This window comes from Chamaea fasciata, unplaced genomic scaffold (assembly GCF_029207755.1).
Source record: "Chamaea fasciata isolate MVZ Bird 193981 ecotype frontalis unplaced genomic scaffold, bChaFas1.0.hap1 SCAF_10, whole genome shotgun sequence".
NCBI classification, from domain to species: Eukaryota; Metazoa; Chordata; class Aves; order Passeriformes; family Sylviidae; genus Chamaea; species Chamaea fasciata.
In genome coordinates, this window is record NW_027094095.1 from 6,679,035 (window position 1) to 6,701,706 (window position 22,672).

Consider the following 22,672-nt stretch of genomic DNA (forward strand, 5'->3'; position numbering starts at 1 on the left):
GCTGTTTTCAATTGGAAAACCATCAAGTAAAGTTTTAGATCAAGGGAGTAAGTAGCACATTTGAAGATTATTCATTAAAACATAAATGCTGGCATTTGAGTTAGAGTACTTCCCATACAGCTGCTGAAGCAGGTCTCTGTCCCATGTTGAGGTCTGGCTTGGGAGAAGTGACAGCCTGAAGGACCTGGGGACCAGGGGGACCATCAGAGCCTCCCCTCCTGTGCTGCTGCAGGGAGGAGTGACCCCAGTGCTTGTTACACTGCAGACTCCTGAGCAGCTTTGTAAGTCCCAGTGCCACCAAAAACTGTGGGGAAAACAAAAAAAATCACCAACATAATTTTTAGCATTAGAGAATTAAGGCATTACTTTAATTTTGGACAGGATTCTGTTCTGGCCAGGGTGTGCAGCAGAAATTATTTTATCCACATTTTGCATGGGTTGTGCAGAGTAAATCATTCCATCACACATGGTGCTTTACTAGACTTTTCACATCCTTATACAGACAAAACCCAGAGAAATTAATTGGTCCAATGTCCACTGGTCCCAAATTACACAATTCTCAGTATTTGGTTTCCTGTGGGTATTGACCCCTTCGATGCTAATTAGATCCTCATGTGCTGCTCTCAGGCTGTAGGTGTCAACATCATCAGGCCTTGCCCAGGCAACAGAGTCTTTTGAAAAGGAGCTTTAATTCCCTTTCCCTGGGCAAAGACCAGCAACCTCTTGGACCAAAGTTAGTTAAAAATGTTAAAAGTTGTATCATTCCCAACACCAGCACCTCCCGTGCCTGGTGAGCTCAGCAGAGCTCTGCTCAAAACCTTCCTCTACACGAGGCATTTGCCAAAGGAGCCCAAGGAAAGGTCTCGCAGCATGGCATAACTCCCTTCTGAGCAGCATCAAAGAAATCCAAGATAAAGGGATTGAAACAGGTTGAGAAATCTCTAAAATTCTAAAGTAGTATTAGAAGTTTTCCCAGCAATCATTTTTGATTGCTGACTAGTTAACAACAACAACAACAACAATCATGTTCAGGACTTAGTTAGTATTTGATGCTCTATTTTTAAAATTTGAATGGCTTTTTCATATGCGGTATTCTAGATTCTACCATACTAACAAGAATTGTTTATATTTTCAGAATAGAGAGCTGAGGGTATCAAAAATGTTTGATATAACTCATGCTCTTACTAGGAAGAGCATAACTACCCTGTTGGGAGTGCATATCTGAATTAACCAACTTAAAAAAATTTAATACGGAACAGAAGGGACTTAAAAACAGAAATCAAAAGCCCTGACATTTGCAGTTAAATCAGAGCACCCCGGTGCACAGATGAAATCTGCCACTCAAGTTCCTGGAGTTTGGGGTCTTCGAAATGAAAAGGAATAATTTGCTTTGCTATCTGACTTATTGTTTGTCACATTTCCTGTGATGATGGGCAATCTGAAACTGCAGCAGGAGTTAGGAAAAAACAGCACAACTGCTTGCACACCAACATACTTTCTGATTGTAGTGCTCAGAGACTACTATCTTGATGGCTGGGACACCTCTAAAATATTATTTGAGAAGACAGATTACAAATCCAATTTCTTTCCTCCAAAACCACACAAACAAAGACGATATGTGTTCCTTCTTGGGAGAAGAAGGTATAAGCATCCCTTTTGAGATTAGACTACATCACTCTCACACCCCTTTTTTTCTCTGTATGTATGAAAAAAAATTGCATGACTACATTAATTCTATGTCCTTTCTTGTCATTTTTTTTGTTTCTCCTACTACCCGTGACGTAATTATCCTTAAAAGTAGCATTGAGGCTGCTGCTGATGGAGGCTTTGCATTAGTCACGCAGACAATCCACTGTTTATTCCACATTAAAAGAGGCAACACCATCCCGTGGCAACCTCTTCTGACTGGAAATCAAAATGTCCATAGGAGGAGCCCATAGCTGGTATCAATATTTAACATATTTCAAAGTCCCTGACACGCACATTCTTTCAGTGTGATTTTAGCACATGCATTTTAGTGCAAATGCTAAGGCTCCTGTGCTAAATCAACAGTTTGGAGCCTTCAGGGCCTGGCTGGAACCTCACCAGGTGCCTGAGGGCTGTGTCTCATTTGCATAGCATTTACATGAACATACAGCCTGTTGTGTTTGAAATATGACATGTCCAACATCCCTTCCTTGGCACGCTCATTTGGGAGGCATTTTCCTAGGAAAAATGTCTCAGCTGCACCAGGATGGCTGCTGGTTCTCCTTATTAACAACCTATTAGCATGATGGGCTCTGCTCTGCCCTTGTCTGATAAAACCCTGCCTGGCTGTGGGAGCAGAATGCAGGCACAGAATCTGGATACAGAATATAAAGGCAGCATTTATTCCCTGTGTCCAGTCACAGCCCACTGGCAGAATGACCCTGCTGAGCTCGCCCAGGTGGTGTGGCCACACTCCCACCAGCTGTGCACAGCACATCTGGATTTTATCCTGCTTCCTGAACAGGGTATAATTCCTAAATTCCACTTCTGGGATTTCAGCAGCGTGCTCCTCTCAGATGGCCACTGATACAGTTTAGCCAGAGAGTCATGAGCCACGTGTAAATGTATTAATCTCTGAGGGTCCAGCCCTTGCAGATTGGCTGAAAATAATTTTAGCCAGACTGCTCTTCAGAGGTGTTTCATAAAGTAAAAGGTTTAATAAATAAAAAATAACAACCGTTACAGAAAACAAAAGAGAAGCCACGCACAGTTGTCTGAGAAAACCTCTGACACCCTGCTAGAAACACTCCAAAAAGCCCCTTAGTTCCTTTGTGCTCCTTCCTAAATACTGAATGTTTTAGGATGGACAATTTGGCTTGCTGCCAATAGGGAGAGGTGCAGGATTTGAAGAATGGTGACAAGGTCCAACCAGTGCTTATCTCTTGGCACTGAGCTAATCACTGTCAGAAGAACATGGAAAGTCCTAGGTAAATTCCTAAAATGTCTAAAGGTAAACTGAAACTCTGTCTTTATACTGAGATGCTCACTTGGGGGTGGGGGATGCTTTACTAGAGACCAGGACTCCAGCTTCCTACAAGCTGTAATTCCAGCGCTGTCCCTAACAAACTCCTGCAATGAGTCCAAACAATCGTGCAGAACACGTAAAAGCCACCCTGGCTGCATGGTAAATTAAATATTACTGAATAGTCTCACTGCATTCTGCAAAATTATAAACACAGTTATGTTACAGCACTGCCATTAATGGAGTGAGGCTCTTCCACAGCTGTCTCTTGGAGGAAATCTTCCATCCCAGAATACATGTCCTTTTGTGGGAGCTGGGCCAGGTGGGTGCAGCAGAGGTGTTATTGTAGAGTCCAAACGGTTCTGGGACAGCCACAGTGCAACCAAGGAACAGGAGGCAACAGAAGAACAGATGCATAAATTGAATTTTCCACCAGCTATTTACAGCTATTTACAGCCCATTTATTCCATCTGAGTGAGAAAGAATAAACATGCCTGAGAACGTGCCCTGTAATTCCAATTAAATTTTATTGTGCAATTTGCTTTTTACTTTCCCCAAACCACTTTTCTTTTCTTTGCTATGAGAGATTTAAGCATTTTGTTTTATCTGAGAAATTTAGATTACAAAGAACAGGGCTCTATTGTGGTGCAAACTAAATCTGATTATCTATAAATTAACCTGTGAATGACTCATGGTGGGCTGTTAGAGAGGAAACTTAAGTGTAATGAAATTAATTTCTCACTCAAAACTCAGACTGAAATACAGACCTTATTTTTTTGTGTTTTTTTTGTTTTGCCTGAAAAAGCTTGCTTGGTTCAATTTTTTTTTTCTTTATACCTCCTATTTGCATGTGTTTTTCTGTGAATTCAAGTAATTGCTGTAATCAAAAGTAGAAATGCTGAAATACTCTCAAGCCTTGAGCTTTTGTCTGATTTCTGGGAAATTCTAAATCTCAACAGTTTGCACAGTTTTGTACAAGCAGCCAGTTTTTGGGAAGCTTTTGAAATCCAGATCTCAAACCCTTCTTGCCCTCCCTTTATCCATTCAGTTTGCAGGTAGAATTTAAGACTGTACAGCTGTGAAACCTTGTAAAGGACCAAAGACTGGGAAAAAAATTTGCCCAGCAACAGCTTTAAAATATAAAATCTCAGTTACAAACATTACTTTGGAAAGTCCTGTGACAGCAGCTTTTTATTGATTTCATTGAAGAGATGAAACACAAATGTAAATTTAATTGTAACAATCCGCAAAATTAAGAGGCAGGAATTGATCCTTACAAAAAATTCAGGGTTTTGCCGTTGTGTCGGTTTGGTGACATGACTTAGGAATGTCTAGGAAAAGCCACAGGACAGTTTTCCAAGGACATTTCCAAGGTATTGTTCAGGACCATTATGAAATGCCAAGTTCTCCACTACCCTGGGAGATCAGACTGCCTCCATACAAGACCAAAGCTTGACAGTTTTCCAAGAAGTTAAAATTTAGGAAATATATGGGAATTGTGATCTCAAATGTTTTTCTTCCCTGAAATTTCTGTGAGAATTGAATACTTTTGCTGGTGTCCTTAGATATCTCACTCAATATTATGAATTTCACAAACTCAGCTTTCTGTTAATATGTCTAGGTATGAATTTTAAATTTAAATTTGGGTCATTATTTTAGCTTGCCAGAAGGACTGGGACCTGCAATAAGATTTTTTGGCATCACCCAAAGGTAGCTAAGAAGTCTCTGTACCATCTTCTACTGCACAGGGTGGGATCTGTGTTTGTGTCACTATAAAAATGAAATACCTGAGATTTAATACTTTTTTTATGTGGAAATTGTTGGAGATCTTTGGATTAAATTCAGCATAGGTATAGCAGGGTATCTTGTGACTGCTATGTGTGGACTGTTCACTAATTTTAAGAATACACCAAGCAAAAGGTCAGGGATCTATTTCCTTATCTTACTGAGGAATTTAAATTGATGATATTAAAAAACCCTTTAATTCATTCGGACAGCTGAGTTTTAATTAAACTGAATCTCCAGGGCGGCTTTCTCTGAAAGGTGACATAGAGGTCAGTTCTTGAGCAGGAGTAAAACAGGACAATACCTGTGGGAATCTGGCCCTAACTATTTCAGAGAATGAGAGAAAAGGGAGCAGGGGGCAACATAAAATATCTAAGGGGGGTTTTCAAGAGGGCTGGAGAGGAACTCTTGACAAGGCCAAGCATTGATGGGAGAAGGGAAAATGGCTTTAGGCTGAAGGAGAGCAGGGTTAGCTGAGAAGAAATTCCTGTGAGGGTGGGGAGGCCCTGGCACAGGGTGCCCAGAGAAGCTGTGGCTGCCCCTGGATCCCTGGAAGTGTCCAAAGCTAGGCTGGATGGGGCTTGAAGGATCCTGGGCTAGTGGAAGGTGTCCCTGCCCATGGCAGGGGTGGGACTGGATAGGATTCAAGTTCCTTCCCATCCTCAAACTCTTCTGTGATTCTATGACACCAGTCTTAATAATTTCTACTTCCACTGCCCACATTTCCTTCATCACTGCCCACATCTCAGCTTATTTTATTTCTCAGTACAAAAATTTTCTACCTCCTCTTCTGTCGTCCTGATCTCTAATTTTCATCTGCTTTGGGTCTTATCATCGTCTCCAGTGGCTCATCGTAGATTGTGGCTTTCTTTGAACTTTGCTTCTGCCTTTGTTTCTGATAACAGAAGATTTGGGGTCACATTCAGGTCATGAAAATGTTCCTGGCAGTGGGGGGCACAAGCTGATCTTCATTGGGAAGAGAAACTGGAACCTGTTTTTTGAATTTGTGGAGAGAGACCTGTTTGACACACTTCTATGCAATCCATGTTGGAAAACAGAGAAAATGGAAGGAATTTAATTGTAAATTAATTAATTTAATTCCCACCCAAACCAGTGTGGGATGCTGTGATTCCAAACCCAGACCGGGAAGTGAAGGCAGTAACATTTCGCTAATCCCTCTCAGTGCTCAGCAGCATCACTTGCCACGATCCCTCACAGCAGCTGCAGCACGAGACACTCATTAAAGAGTGTGCAGAGAAGTGATGAATGCAAGGAGTCAGAGCATCTCCAGCTCGTTGGCAACACAGCGTGAGAGATGCTTTCAGAACAATAAAATAGCACGTAATAGAGATGCTTGGATAAGCATTTTGGAAAGATTAAGGATAACTATTCTCCACTTAATAAAAAAAAACCAAACCCACCCCAAAACGCCACAAAACAACAGCAGAATAGGATAGAATACGTTACATGATAGAGCAAAACAAATTGAAGGGCTCCTCTATTAGTTATGAGTTTAGTCAAGAGAGAAGAGTGAAAAAACAAACGGGGAGATGAAGACTGCCAAACCCTGAGCAGGCTATAAATATACATATGCAAACGAGAAACCTTGACAGCGCTCACACAACACTTGCCATCACAGTTGTCAAAAACCTATAAACAATTCACACTACAGTTCCTTAAATGTTCCATACTTTTTTTTTTTTTTTTTTTTTTTTTCTCTCCCTAAAAATGTGAAACTAAAGTAAATAAACCCGGGAGATGGAGAGGGGTTTTAGTATCAAGAGCTCCACAGTGAACATATTGAACAGTGCAGTTGGACAGAGCATTCCAGCAGGAATTTGGAGGCACTCAGATTTGTACAGATTTCAATTTGATCTTTATTCTGGCTGGCTTGTGTATGGGTTGGGAAACTTCAGCACTCTGCCTGTCCTCCACCCTCTAATTGGCAGCTGCTGCTTGCCAGCAGGTCAGAGAATGTCAGGCAAGGACTATAAAATTCACAGAACATTTCCCTGCCTCTGAGCTCTCAGAAATAGGAGATAGCATGTATCAACAGCTTGTATGAGCACAGAGGTCAGATAGGAAGGATATCTCAGGTGAATAGAGACTCTGCACCAGAAAAAAGTCAGCTTAGAGAATAACAAAAAGGCTGTGGAAAGTTTTCTGTTTCCATGATGTTTTTCCTTGGGAATTTTTGGCTGTAATACAGTTTTGCATGTTTTGGTATTATGGTTTATGATTCAATCTGCAATCATTCCCTTTGATCTATTCATTTAGTGTGAAAAATTACCCCTTGTGTGCGAATCCTTCACAGCTAACTGGCACTGAGAGTTATATCATTGCTGTCTTCTGCACTTCACTGTTATTTTTACCCTGTAGACCTTCTCACGGAGCTCCAGCAGAATTTGCATGTCTGACAGCAAAACTATAATTTAGTCTCTTCCAAGATCATGCATATAATGCCTCTACATGCTGAAGCAGAGCTGGGTTTAAGAAAGGTTCCATTATTCATCCAGGAGACCTTCTACACTGTGGAGTGATCATTATTTCCAGATCTTTAATGCCTGAAAGGTTGGGAGTTTCATCACTGTTCCGCAGGCTTTGTAGCAGAATCCAGAGAGCAAAACAAAAAGTTTCTAATTGCTCATGGTGAGGTTCTGACCTTATGCAAGGAATAAAATGATGTCAGGGAAGTTTCTTCTCATTCATGTTGTTATCACTGAGATCAGAGTTTCCACAAGTCAGCCTCAAATGCCATCTCTGCAATTTATTAAACTCTTATTCATTATCTCTCCCTGGACAGCCCAATTTAACCCTTTAGTTCCCAGGGAACAGCTAATACATTTCATGGGCTTTGGATATTCTTCCTTTGAATTTTATTAAAAGTAATATGAAAAGAGATAATAAAAAGGCCCTTTTGTGTTATGGTTATAATAGTTCATAATTTTCCAACAGTTATAATAATTTCACCAAATAGAGAATATGAGTGTCTCCCAAATAATATGCATATTTGCAAGGAAATTTAATCTTATCTTCTCCCAGTGTGTCTAGAGTCTGGCAAGTGAAAAATCATTCCATGTTTTTTCTTCAGCTTTTCATGAGATTCTTAATGTGTAAAATTAGGTGATGATAAAACCTTGATGATAATAGAGAGAATGGTTAGAAGAGGACCATTAAAATATTCTTCCTGTCATGTTTTAGTCTACTTAAGTAGAGTTTGTTCTTACTCCAATCCTCTATTTGAAACACAACATTCACAAGAATACTCAGCCAGTGTCAGAAATAATTGCGCATGTTCCTTTAGGCATAAAAATTAAAATGTGTTGGTCTGCTCTTCTTTGGTACTGGTTTGCACTGGGGAGGATGTGACCTGCCTTGATGCAAATATCCCAAACTGACAAATCTGTAGTGTGTGACCTAATACCTCTGTGTAACGGCTTGGAAATAATTGTGCACATATGTGAGATAAACATTTTGATAAGCAAAAGGGCATAAAGAAAATATACAGTGGCATATATAAATTTACTCCACATATTTGTGTGTGTGAGACCTTTAATTGAGAAAACAACTCTTGTCAAAAGGTTTTTTTATAAGAGTTATTTTCTCCATACCATGAGAGGAGTCCTTTCACTCCCACAGGGCTCCACAGCCCTGACAGTAAGTGCTGCTTTCTTTTCATAGGTTTCCTCTTTTCCCTTCTGAACTTCCCTCCTTCCCTAGATTCTTGTGCTCATAGGAACTCTGGCTCTCTCTTTTTCTGTTTTTTTGGATGGAAGAAATGCAGTTGCCCTTATGATACATCATTCTTTGCCCTTGCCATTGGCTCATCTATGTGAGGACCAGAAAGGAATGAATAAAACCCCTTGGACAAGATCCCATATTCTATATTCTAAATATTTTTTCCTACGCACAGTAGGAAATATACATTCATGTATGTTTTAATGAACAGGTCTTGGTGTTTGATAGGTCCTTCTATTCCCATGAATCAGGATGATGTGAAGGATTTTCCAGCTGAGCTCAGCAGTCAGTCTGGGTAACGTTGCCCTCAGAGCCTAATTCTAAGAGCAGTCTTCTGTACATTAAAATATCTCTTCTAGTTTAGTTCATGAAATAACAATATTGAGACTCACTGGGTTCTCAGACAGAACTTTCCATATGAATGAAGCAGCCATATGAAATGAAGTTTAAAGCTTCAGTATTAAGTTGCTTTTCTTCTCTAACACAAATTTAGCAAAGCTCAATTCCCTTTAGCTTGAACAGCTGATAGGGATTTAATGGTTAAATTACAGATCAGTTTTAGTTGCCTGGTCTGTAGATAGGTCTGAAAAGATGCAGGAAACCACACCAAAAACCAGTGGCATATAAAGAAGGGTTTAGCAAAGCTGTAAATTTAGAGTTGGCCACACCAATGAGACAGAAAGGGCAAATGTGTTAACAATCATTTACCAGAGGGAATAAATGGGTGGGATGTAATGAGGATACAACCTAAAAATAAATCCCTGCACACATCTCTGTGAGCCAGACAGACACCCATGTTATGGACACTAATGTGATTCCTTGTGAGAGCTTGGGATGACAACCCCAGGAGGGGGAGTTTGATGGCAAAATAAAATGGACATGAGAAATGTCCTGCTGCAGACACGGCTGCCAGCGAGGTGCTGGAGTGCCTCCGACAGCACAAATAACTCAGGAATTTCTGGGCAAGAAATGTAAGGCCAGCATAAATTAGTGAATTGTTAGCAATGTTGCTGAAAAGAATATTGCAACCAAGTTTTAGAGTTGCGCATAAATGTATAATCAAAGGCAAAATCTCTATGGAAAATTGAGTTCTTAATTAACCTGCCGTTATGATTTTGATTTTTAAGCTTCAAGACTTTAAATGCCTTTCATGATCTTTTTAGGACCTAATGTTAACCTGTCACATTTTTTCTTTGGCACAAGTTTGAGGTTTTTTAAATTTTTTTTCTCCTAAAAATAGTATATAGATGATTTTAAAAACTGACCACATTAAAGGTATAATGTTTCCAAATGATCCAAAGATAATTTTTGTATTTACCAAGAGGATATTTTTCCTCAAAGAGAAAAGGAACATCTTAACTTTTCATCCTGGTTTAGGAAGGACTATATTTTTTAGTCACACTTTCCCAGCATGAAAAAAAAAAAAAGGTTCCATTCAACTGCAGTATTATGATGACTAATAATATCTGTGAGTCTTACAAATAGGCAAATCATTCTGTCTTCTTGAAACCAATGGGGACACAGTGAAAAATTCCCAGTGGCCCCAGCATTGCCTATTGGAACTGGTCCATGAATACACAAATCCTGCACCCAGTACTCTTGGGAAGTGGGATTTTGCAGTTTGGTTAAATGTAAGAAGACATTTAACCGGTACAGTATGAGCCCCCAAATTTGTTTGGAGCCTTTTGTCCATTATATAGTATTGGAATCGTGTTTGGAAAAGGATGGAAAGTTGGGAACTGGGTTTTTTCTCGAATAGGCATCTTTGCTTTTGCTTTCTGCAGATACCTTTAGATTTTTATGAACGTGAAATATTATTTTAATTTGTATCTGTGCTGTTCTCTCTGTTTCTAATTTTATCTTTTAAACCAAATATATAGATTTCATTTACTGTTTGTAGCTCAGCTGTCTCTTTAGGCAATAAAAGCTGGGAAAAAATAATATTAGTGTTAATTTAAGTAAGATATGAGCAAGCAGAAGTAGCTAAATGGAGACTGAAACAAAATCCTCTGTTTTTATTACATTTTTGCTAACTCTATTATTTCTCTGTACGAGAACTTCACTGTCATGTCTTCTTCAAGATTAATTAAAAGATATAACCTGTTCTTTTGGAGATAATGCCTGTCCTCATTCTCCGTATGAGGCTGATGCACCTTTGATTTCTGAAAGTGCAGGAAATAAAGGCTCTGGCACTGCTGCCCTGAGTGGTTTTCCAGCAGCCTCATTTCCTGCAAACTTCCCTGTTGCAATCCAGAAGGCTGCCTGGGAATGTGGCATCTGACAGGCAGCGGATTGAAAATGTCCTTGAAAAGGGAAAATCCTGGCTGTGGTGCCAGAGCTGTCAGTGCTGCCAGACTTGTTCCATTATTCTTGTGGATTCTCCTGGAATTTACAGACAAGATATTGCTCCCTGAGATAGTGGGGAATGGACTTGAGCAGAGAGGGGCTTGTTCCCTATCAGGCAGACCTGAACAGCCTTAAAAATCATAGCATTTTCAACAGATGTAACAGAGCAGAATTCAAATAGTGGGAGTTCATGTCCAGTTCCTGAAATTTTCTGATTTCCGAGGTATTTAATGCTTTATGTAAGGAGAATATATTTCCATTTCCTTCTTAGTTTAAGGTAACAATCTGGTTCACACTAAATTCCTGGGAGTGTAGAAACAAAGACGTGAGAAGTGAAGGATTAGACTGATCTCTTGGGAAGCTTTAGTGCTGCATTCAGTAAAATTCAAAGTCGTCTCTTTGCCCAGAAACTTGAAAGCAGTCCCTATTTCCCTTCTAATGAAGTTAATGGAAATTTCGCAATTATCTCTTTTGCAGAAAGATGAAGTTTACTGTTCCTCTTCCATTTTACAGATGACAGAAAAATATGATGGGAGTGTTTCCAGGTCTCCCGAGTTAGGGAGCTTTTCAAATTAAAGTGTCAGCCTTATGCTGCTAGGAAATCTGTTGAAAATATGTCATGACTTTGAGGTATTGTTTTAGATTCCTGGCAATTAAAAAAAATCCTACTGAAAATATGAATCCAACCCCTGACATTGTCAATGCTTCTGGTTTGTCTGTACCTCCTTCAGAAATGTTCATCTAGCCCGTAGCGGGAGAAGTATCAGTGCTTGGAACACTCAGAAAATTTGATTTATTTAAATTACACACTCATTAATGGGAGTTTTTTAATATGTTCAATGACAAAAACAGGGCAGTGGAGCAGCAGCTACTGCGTGGAAAAGGAAGTGCTGGAATAAAGGTACTTTTGTGAAAAACTGTCAAGCCTGAGGGAAAAGAAAGAAGAGAGCTGGCAGGAGATCCACATCTGAAAAGAAAGTACATTTAGTGCCTATTTATTTGATCAACTCTTTTTTAAGGTGAAATGAGCATTGACTGCAGAATGGGCAGGGACCAGAGGTGGTGGGAGCATGAGCTGCAGGATGAGACCTGAAGGTGAGGTGAGGTTGGGGAGTCATGGAATTATAACAATCATGGTTGTAAAAGACCTCGAAGGTCACCAGATACAGCCATCAGCTCCATCATGGTATTCAGGAGAATCCTAAAGCCTTCAGGTTCCACACTTTTGCCCCATCTCCTGTCAGCACAACCGCTCAGAACAGACCTTGCTCCCTCACGCAGATGTGAGGAGTTTGCTCTAAATCCTTATTTGAATGTTTAGGGTATTTAAAGAGGTTTATGTGAATGTGAGCGCAGCTGCCTGTTCTGCAGTGACCAGCATTGCCTCATCCTCCTTTGTGCTGGCTCAGTGCTCGTCCTCAGAAGCCAAATCCATTTTTAAAGAGTCCTGCTGAAGAGGACAATCCTTTATGCAAGGCACACACCACCTCTGCATGGGCACTTCGTTAGGAATATTAGCTACGTGAGCTTGAAAGGACACATCAGGAGCAAAATCTCTGCAGAAATGTGTTTCCCTTTTATTAGGAAAGTCTTCTGTAGGCTTAATTTTCATGGACAAAAAAAGCAGGCTGTTTCCCAGGGAAATACTACCCACTGATATCACAAGAATTCAGCCCTGCTTAAGTGCTAGGAGGTATGTTCTCAGTGCACTTATAATCGGGTCATTATCACCATGGTTATGAGATTTAACTGACTGAAAACTGTAGGCATTTGTCTCATTAATGCCAAATGTTAGAGTTTATTTCTGGGAACTGAAAACTCTGTTGCCGAGGGACACCTGTTCTGTGATCATCTCTGAAAACAAGGCACTGGAGAACATCCCTGCCTGCTTCTTGTCAGATGATTTCACAGGGTTTTTTTTTTTACTGCTTCTTAGAGGGGTTTTGTTTATTGAATAACTTTGTTCTGTGGTGCTTTGCTTTGTGAGTTAATGCTCTTCGTGGGCTGCAGGTCATGCAAAACAAGCGTGTGGTTCTGGTGCTCTTTGCACAATGTCAGTCACTTCTGGGCCATGCTACATCTCAGAATAATCTGCATTTCTATTTTATTACCTGTCCCTCTCCTCTTTTTGGCTCATCTTTTTTTCATACCCTTTCTGACAAAACAGCTTTCACCTGTGATCTTGGGACTGAACATAGTCACACTTCTCTCCTTGGAAGATAATTAAAGACGTGCCATCACCTTTTCAATTTCATTCCTATTGTTGCTGAAACAAAAAAAAAGAGTGAAATCATCAATAACACTTGGCTCAAACCCAAATTAATGTATTTTTATCCTTTCAAAATTTTTTTTCTTCTTCTCTTGTCTGCCTTTTTATCACCAATGTTACCCCAAAAGGTCCAAGACCAGGTTGGATGGAGCTTGGATCACCTTGGTATAGTGGAAGTGTCCCTGTGTCAGGGATTGGAACTAGATATTCTTTATCAGTCCGTAACTGTGTAATTTAGGAAAATCAAATCCTTCCACCTGATCTCAAAATCTGATAGAAATTTGAGGCTTTCATTTATCAATCATTCACAATTTTGTCTGATTTACCATCTTTGTGGAGTAGGATTTGTGTAGAGTATACAAAAGCATATGTAACTGCCTAGCTTTGACCTATAATCTAGAATTGTCTTCTGTCAAAAGCTGAAGGTTGGATGATTTTTATATTCTTTCTTATTTTTTTACAAACTGAGACTATTCACTTTGAATTGCTTCTTGCAATGTATTTTCTGTGCAGAAGATAAGAGTACCAGAGCAAGGCTGCTGACAGAGGGTGTGAAGGTACCTGGAAAAGTAAAAGAATGAATAATATAAACATATAGATTGGAATGAAAAATTACCATTTAGAAAAGGTCCTTATTTATTGATGTATTTATAGAGCATTGTCTGTTATAATTATTATCATTGTAACAATTTTTAATTACTTCACTGCAATGATTGTCTGCGAGTCATCTCAAAATTGCCCTATATCATTTCCTTCTGAATCAAAGTATTTATAAATGCAATTACTCAAAACTGTGGTAGCCTCTACCTATGTATGGCCCAATTCAGATAAGAGTGAAGAAATAGGAACAAAAAGGGGCACAATAACTTCAAAGGTACTTACCACCCTTCCTTATTTTGTGATTTCAGGGGGCATAAAAGAGTAATAGGAATGAATAGGGATTGTAATAATTTCTTTATAGTTTATACATTCCATATAACTTTATGAAGCTGCATTGCCTTACAGAGAAAGGCTTGAAAACCATATTATTATTATTATTATTAATAATAATAATAATAATAATATAATATACAAAGGTAAACAACACTAAAATAAATGGATCTTTAAATAAAGAATTGCATAGATGAATGATGAGTGTAATATGTCAGAGTAAGGATAAAATTCATTACAACATTTACCTGTCTTTTTTTTGTTTTCTGGCTGTGTCTCTTATTTAATCTAGGTAACACTCTTCGTTATTGTATAAAGAGATTAGGACTCTATATATGGACTGGGGGTACTTTAAAAAAATCATGTTTTAGAATGCAATTTTAGACTACAACAGTTTTTTGGTTGGCAGAGGACTGAAGGATCACAAGTGGTAAATCACAATTGTTATTCCAGCCATATCCAATCCAAATCTTATCCCTGTGTCAGAGCCTTTGTGCTGATTCAGGATGATTAAGCAAAAAACCATGGCAAATCTGCTGCTGTCATAAATATTAAAGATTGCCAGATATGTGCAGAGAGGACACAACCTGCATTTGTGGAGGTTTTCCTGAATGATTTCATCATGCGTCTCGAGCTCTGCTCACAGGTTTGGTGTAGTGCTGTGTCCTCTCCACGGGCTCGGCACCCTCAGGAACTCCACCTCAAACTAATGGAAAGGTGCCAGGAGCTTGGAATGGCAGCAAATCTCATATATTCTTTGCAAAAGGGCAAGAAGAATGTGAAATCTCAGTGGTTTCAAGAATATCATGACCCAGCTGCAGCAAGTCACAGGCTGTGGGAGAGCCAGGAAACCCTCAGCAACGTGAAAAATCAGGGTTTATGTCAGCAGACCTTCATATGCCCATCAAATTAGACTGTTCAAATAACCCCCTCCCTTCTGTTTTTTACAACTCACATTGGTTGTCTGGCTGTCACTTGCTCAGTGCATGTCTGTATTTAGGAAATCTGCTCCCTGAGCCTGTAATTTGGGCTTATTCTCCAGGAGATCCAGAGTTGAATGTGACACCTGAAGTAATAAACAAAAGAAGTGGTCACATTCAAAACTGAGGCAGACACCAAATAAGGGTAAATCTGGCCTCAGTTTCTGAAGCAGTCAAAGGAAGAGGAGTAGGAAGTTCCAGCACAGTGGCTGAAAACTGTTTGGGAGGTGCATGGCAGACGGATGGGTTGTACTTCTCATTTTAGAAAGAAATTGGCCTTTTAAAATACTTTTTTGACACTTAAGAATTATATACAATGTTCCAGGAAGCATATAAATTATTAACTTTTTTTCTTTTCCATGTATATATTTATGTGTTTACTCACCAAGTTGCACCAGGGATAGACATTTAGATTGACTATGAGGAAAATATTTATTCCATGAAAGGGTGGCCAGTCACTGGTACGGGCTGCCCAGGACAGTGGTGGAAGCACCATTTCTGGAAGTATTCAAAATCCATGACGTGGAAATTAGGACATGGCTTAGTGGTGTCTCTGGCAGTGCTGGGTTAATGTCTGAAGATCTGAAAGGGCTTTTCCAACCTTAATGATTTTATGATATAAATAACTGCTCTCTTCCCAAATACACACCTTCACTGTTAAGCCAGAGCTCTGCTTTCGGAGGTTCAGTTTTGATAAATGTAGCAGTATTTTTGGTTCCGTGGCTATGGATTTGGTGATTACAACAGACAGAATATCCAGAATTTTGTGCCTAAATTTGTCTTAGGCCTTTCCTTATGAAAAAAACCAACATCCCATTATAAAAACTGCCACCATTATAAATACCACTCATAAAGGGTTTTTAACTCCAAATTCTGATCTCCTTCACTGTAAAAGTCAAAGCTTTTTCCATGACTTCAAGCAGGACTTGTCACGTGCACAACTTTCCAGAGGGAAAACTCGCAATCCTCATTTTTATAAACTGTGTTTAGCAAACTCATTGCAATTCCCACAGCTATGAAAAATAAGCTGTCTTTAGGCTGTTGGTGTGGCATCAAGCCATTCTAGCATTATACTACTGTAGTATTTGTGTAGTGTAATTTTGCAGTGTTTGTAAGGGTTCTCTGTGACAAGAACAGCACTTCCTGCTGTCAAAACATTTGCGCTCATCATTTCGGCAATTGAATTGTTATTCCACCATAATTAGGTCTGAAATGTGTTTCTGGCTGAAACAGAGGGAAACTTAATGAAACAATCTTCTGAGCTCCTCAGCCTGCTCTGGATAATCCAGGAAGTCCTTCTGCCTTCCCTTCCCTTCCATCAGGTGACAGAGACACGGACGGGTCCCCTTGGCTGCAGTAACTATGACAACCTAGATTCCGTCAGCTCCGTCCTGGTTCAGAGTCCTGAAAATAAGATTCAGTTGCAAGGTATGTAGGTGCAATTTCATTAATTTGTTTCAGAATGGGGTGACATTTATCACGCTGTTTGTTGTTTTATTTTTTTTTTCTTTCTTCCTTCCACCTCATAAAAGGTCATTTCCCTAATTTTTGTGTGTGTGTGTGTGTGTGTGTGTGTTCCAGCCAAAGTGAAGAAGGAAATGTCAGCACCTCGTGTTGCCTTTCAAACAGAAACAATTTCTGCACCCGCCAGAAAATAATTTGAATAGCCCTGTTAACATTTTGCATCCCTATTTAGCATCCACCTCTTAAACTGCCTGAATTCCCAGAGATTCCACCAAGCTGGGAGTGACATTTTGTGTGCCCAGGCTGCTTTGCACATACTGAGCAGTAGCTTACACCTCTTGTTGCACCAAAACTAAAGGAATCGCCAGAGGAGCAGCATATACATTTTCAAATACTCTAAACCAGGAGGAGTCAAAGGGCTCCACCTCTTGGGAATTAAAAAAAAACAACCAACCAACCAACCAACCAACCAACCAAACAAACAAAAAAACGCAAACCAAAAAACCCCCCCCAAAAAACCCAAAAACAAAACCAAAAATAAAACAACCTCAGAAGGTTAAAATCTCACTCATTAGTAAAATAGTAGTAATTGTGTATAAATAAAAATGAAAAATAGAAAGAAGCAGAAAGAGGAAGCAAAAGGAAGAAGAGAGTCATCATTTCTAAATAATATATTTTTTTTCAAAATTCCAGCAGAACCATTTCCCAACCTGCATATTAGGACATAAAATTTTTTGAAAAGTCCCCCTTTATGGTATTAGGCCATTAATAATTTTTATTTTCAGTTGCAAAAATAAAGCATGAGAAAATTATGACTATAAAAAACCCACTAGGTTCTCTTCAATGTGTGTATCTATTTGTGTATACCTCTGATGCTACGCCATGAGAGAACAACACAATTCTAAATTTGCAGTTGAAGGTAAATATACAATTTTTCCCAAGATTTAAAGTTTTCTGTATGAGTTTGTAAATCACTCAGACAAACAGTGTGAGGTGGCTGGAGATGTTAAGAACAGCTCTACAGGGATGTTGATCCCTGTGGTCCCTTCAGTCTTAGGATAGACCATGTTTCTATGACTCTTCCTTAGAGTGTCCATATGTGTTTTCTCCCTTTCCTTTCTCTCCATAATCGATTAAATCCATAAAAACATAAAATTATTTCCCAGAGAGATTTTTTTTCTTTTACAAAAACTTGTCATTTCTATTGGGATGCCATGAATATTTCCAGAAAATATAATTTTTGATTGTTACCAGCATATTCTGATGTTTGTCAGTTAAAATTTGGAAAATAATCTTCGCATCTCTCAAACTGTGGTTTGTTATTATGTGGAGAAATGTATTATCAGAACTGTGTAAACTCTTTAATGGGAGAGTTGAACTGGGCTTTTTTTTTCCTTTCACAGCCTCATGGTTTTTCACAAGCACTCAACTATATTACAATATTTATTCAGGGAGCAGCAGAGTTTTACAAAATTTGACACAAGACAGAAAAAAGCACAGTCAGATCAGTTTTCAGCAGTTGTTATATGAGTTTTGACTTGGAAGGGTTCTGAAATTACTTTTACAGCTTTAGTTTGCATATACTGTAAAATAAGGGATAAATCTCTGTGAAATCATCCAAATGCCTACGGAGAAGAAACTTATATCACCAAATACCCCATCCATATGATGAGAAATTGCTTGGAACACATGTAGCAGGAGCTTTTTGAAGCTCCAGGAGTTGGACTTTGAACCCTTTTCATGTTAAAGTTTTGGTAGATTTAAGAATGAGTTTTCTTTCTCAAGGTTTTGTAGCCCTCCCCTTCACAACCAATTGACTGTCCCAGAGCAATTTGTTACCAATGCTAGAAAAATAAACAATCAGCCAAATTTTATTTTTCAAAGATTTCTCCAAACCCAATTTCCCCCTTCCTTCCTAGTTTGTCCCTACAGAATCATGAGAGATAATGAGTTATTTAGAGAAGCTGCATCTTGTTGTGCCAAAGAAAGCGTGGAAAACAAGCCCAATTTTGGGTGGAAATGTTTACACCTCTTTTCCTGATTATGCTGTCTCTTTACTCTGTCTCTCAGGGCTGCTTTCCCTTCATCAGCAGTTTCAGAATCTGCATTATTGCTGGCACCAAGATTATAATTCAGCTGCGTGATTTCCTGCTGCAAGGCTCTGGCTGCTGTTCACTCAACAGCTCTTCCCAAGGAGAAGTTGATGTTACCCAATCCCCCTAAAAAGATTGAAACAATCAGTGCTCTCTCTGAGGAATACAGGTTACTCATTAGTGGATGGATGTTCCACGCTGAGAGAGAAATGTGAGGAATATGTCTGAAAATAATTACTAAAAAAAGGAAATACACGACATAGTGCAAATGCTGGACAGATGTGCAAATTGTCCTAAAAACTCCACATATTTTTGTTTTTCATAATTGTTTGTTTGTTTGCTATGTAAGCTGGGGAAGCTGCTCGGCTCCAGAACTTCCTTTGTGTTTAATACCATAGTATTTCCTCCATTTCCTTCAGGTCTTCAGGTCATCCTTCCTGAGTACCTGCAAGAGCACTTTGTGCAGGCAGCTCTGAGCTACATTGCCTGCAATTCTGAGGGGGAGTTCATCTGCAAGGACAATGACTGCTGGTGTCAGTGTGGCCCCAAATTCCCTGAGTGCAACTGTCCCTACATGGACATCCAAGCCATGGAGGAGAACCTGATCCGCATAAGTGAGACCTGGAATGCCTACAATAGTGAATTTGAAGAATCTGGTGAGATTTTTTTATGTTGGTTTTTTATTTTTTTCCCCTCTTTGGCTGTGTCTCAGAGAGTGGTTTGGGTTTCTACTGGCCCAATCCATGTTGTCTTTACAACTTGCTCATACCACACTGATGCCTTGGGAAGGCTGACCTGGAACAGACTGGACAGAGCTAGAGAATAAAGCACGGATTTATTGAAAGGCCTTTAGGGTACACATTGGGCAGGACAGAGCCTGACCAGGGCTACACCCAAGGTGGACCCAAAATGGTCACAAAATGGCTGACTGGTCACGAGGTCTCACACTTTTATAAGTTTTGGTCTATTTGCATATTGGGGTTTAATTGTCCAATTACAGCTCCAGGTTGTGAGGTCCCATCCTTCTTGTTCCTCCCTTCAGTCCACTGTTATTTGTGCTTTTGGGGCTGAATGTTGTCCTTGGTGTTCAGCAGGCAAAGGATTTGTTTTGTCTCCCTAATCTGTGAAGGGAGCTTTCTAGCACTAAATATGAGGCTCAGAACTGCACCCCTGGGCAGCACAGGATGTGAAAAACATGAAAGATAAAACTTAAGGCATCAACATTAGTTTTTCCTTAATGCACCAAGGTTTGTTTCATACATCATTTCACCTTTCCTGATCATCAGAACTTCCTGTCCCACAGAGAATGGGAAGTACAGGTAAAATCAGCTTCTGAACAACTGTTTTCACAACTCACTTGTTCGGTGCTATCAGAAACAGCTGCCTGGCCAGATGGTGGGAAAAGTAAGAGGAGCTCAGCAGACGTGGGAAAAAATGTGGAGGAAAAAAAAAAAGAATTGAGGGAGATAAGGAAAAGTCAGAAAAAATATAAAAATCACAGGTTCTAACGAGATGTGTTGGAGAAAGATAACAAATCAGTAGAAGAGAAAAGGAGGAAGACAATGCAGTGGTCTAGGGAAGACTAGAATCAATATCAGTAAAGGAGTGTGAATGAACAGCACTTTATACACATTCATTTTTATGTTTCTTGTTTTATGGTTAAAGACTGATTCCTCAGTTCAAGAGAACTGATAATTTCAAGACACCCTGTATCAGTTAAAACTTCATTTGTTGCAACTTTTAATCTGGTTCTGTTTTTTATCTGAGTCTCTTTAGAAGATCTGAGGCCCTTTTCACATTCTCATTCTCACTTTTAGCAGGAGGATATCAGAACTTACAATATTTTTCCTCGGAGGATCACAGACATCTCTGACTCTAAAAGCCTGAATTCATGTGTTGGCTTTGTGTACATTTGGGTGCACTTCCCCAAAGATTATTCCCCTTTAATTATTTGTGGAGCCATGCTGTCATTTACTACTTCGCAAACTAGGGCAAATACATTGACTCTTCAGAGGGGCACATATTTTGCCATATTTTGTCCTATTTGAATGGGCTGTGACACTGTTCATTGCCTGAAGAATGTCCTTTGTAGGCACCTACTCCACAGCAATTTTAGTCAAGCTGGAAGAACACACACATCTGGGTCTGTGGAGGATTCTTACAGCAAGATGTATGCCGGACATCAAGTTAATTATGAGTTTGAATCATTGTCAGCTATGTTTCTAGTCCTGTGCTCAGGTCTGTGACATGAACGTCAGGGGAAAATTGGTAAGAGTTAAATTCTGGGCTTTTAAAAGACACTTTAGCTCTGCTGGGTGAATCACTAAAATGACAACTTCACATATATCTGTCAATTTGGTAATTGCTAGTAGGTGTGGTTACTAAGAAGTGTGAAATTTAGGTTATTAACATCATTAAGACATATGCCACGCTCCCCTCTTTAGCCCTTGAAATATTTAAATAATTTTTAATCTAATAAATATACCAAGCATGACTTCCACAACTCAGAGGTAGCTTAGAATATTTCTGCTTTTATCTCATAAAGGGTTTTGCACAAAGATGTTAGTGGGAAGATGAGATAGGTAACCTTGTATGGGTCTGTGCCATAAAAAAAAGTTGGCATGTGAATTTTTGATTGATAACTTAGTCATTGAGCAGCCAGCCTCATATAAATCATGTATTAGCACTGAGCAGCTCTTCCAGTGCTGTCACACATGGTCTGTAAGCATTTCCAGCCACACTGATTTAGATATATAATCTATATTTTTTAAAAATTATAATATAATATAATATAATATAATATAATATAATATAATATAATATAATATAAACCATATAATAAATATAAGAAACATATTATAATAAATATACAATAATTATAATTGTAATTATAATTATAATTATAATTATATATATATATGTATATATATATATATATATTTTTTTTTTTTTTAATATAACCATTGAGACATATTCCGAAACACTTGGAACTTGAGCAATATTTCCATGACGAAAAATTATCAGCAAATATCAGTGAGATCTGATCCATGTAAATAGCACGTTCTGGGAACAGAAGTGACCTTCATTAAGGAAAATTTAAAAACTGCTAAGTGTTAGTCTAAATCAGTGGAAGTCAGCTTCTGAGATAACAGTGTGTTGCTTTATTCTAATCTGTTCATAATAAAAAGTAAGTTCACTGGAAAGGAGGTCAGATTATGTTGCAATTTCAGTCTGAGCAGGAAGGGACAAAATAATCCAGAGCACCCACTGCTGGCCTGCATAGTCTACTATTAATGGCAGAGGAATTAATGAACTAATGACTTCCCTTCTCTGACACTGTGAACTCCAGAGTCAACTACAGGTAAATACAAGAGAATTTTATTTTTTTACCTATTTTGCTTCCAAGTCCTTTCTTATCTTACATGTTACAAAATAGTCTTCTGACTCCAGAAACTGATCTTGTCCCCTACTGCAGACCTGTTAGACTGACTGTGTTCACTTGAGGCCATTCACAGGGTCTGTGGCCAGGATTTAGTTTGAAGAGGGAGAAGCAAATCTTCTGTTTAAGCTGGTTTGTTTACTCTCTGTGTTATCGGTCCTCCTGTCTTTTCAAGATAAAACAACTGAGGAATGGTTTGTCATGTCGTTTTTTTGAAGAAGGGATGAGAGGGCTGGGGCTGTTCAGCCTCGAGAAGAGAAGGCTCAGGGACAATGTCTATAAATACCTGAAGGGAGGATGCACAGAGGACAGAGCAAAGCTCTTTTCAGTGGTGCCCAGCAACAGGACAAGGGGAAATGGGCAGAAACTGGAACACAGGAGGTTCCCTCTGATCACCAGGAAAGAGTTTTTTCACGGAGGGTGACCTATTACTGGCACAATTTGCCCAGGGAGGTTGTGGAGCCTCCATTCTTGGACTTATCCTAAGGCTGGCTGGGTCAATTGTGGTCCTGGGCAGCCGGGTCCAGGTGGCCTTGCTTCAGCAGGGGTTTGGAGCAGGGGTTCTTGTCCATCTCAGCCCTTCTGTTGCTCTGTGATCAAAGAACTGCCCTGGTTTCCATGCAGGAAGACTCTGCTCTG

The 22,672-nt window shown here is 39.3% G+C and overlaps 1 protein-coding gene across 1 annotated transcript in view; it reads left to right on the forward strand.

The window, feature by feature from the left end:
* Positions 1-22,672, forward strand: part of BRINP3 (BMP/retinoic acid inducible neural specific 3) — a 203,281-nt gene that overhangs the window by 122,434 nt on the left and 58,175 nt on the right. The window contains exons 5-6 of the mRNA XM_066192188.1: positions 16,360-16,465; positions 19,014-19,250. Of these exons, the coding sequence (XP_066048285.1) occupies positions 16,360-16,465; positions 19,014-19,250 (343 nt within the window). The remainder of the gene's footprint in view (positions 1-16,359; positions 16,466-19,013; positions 19,251-22,672) is intronic.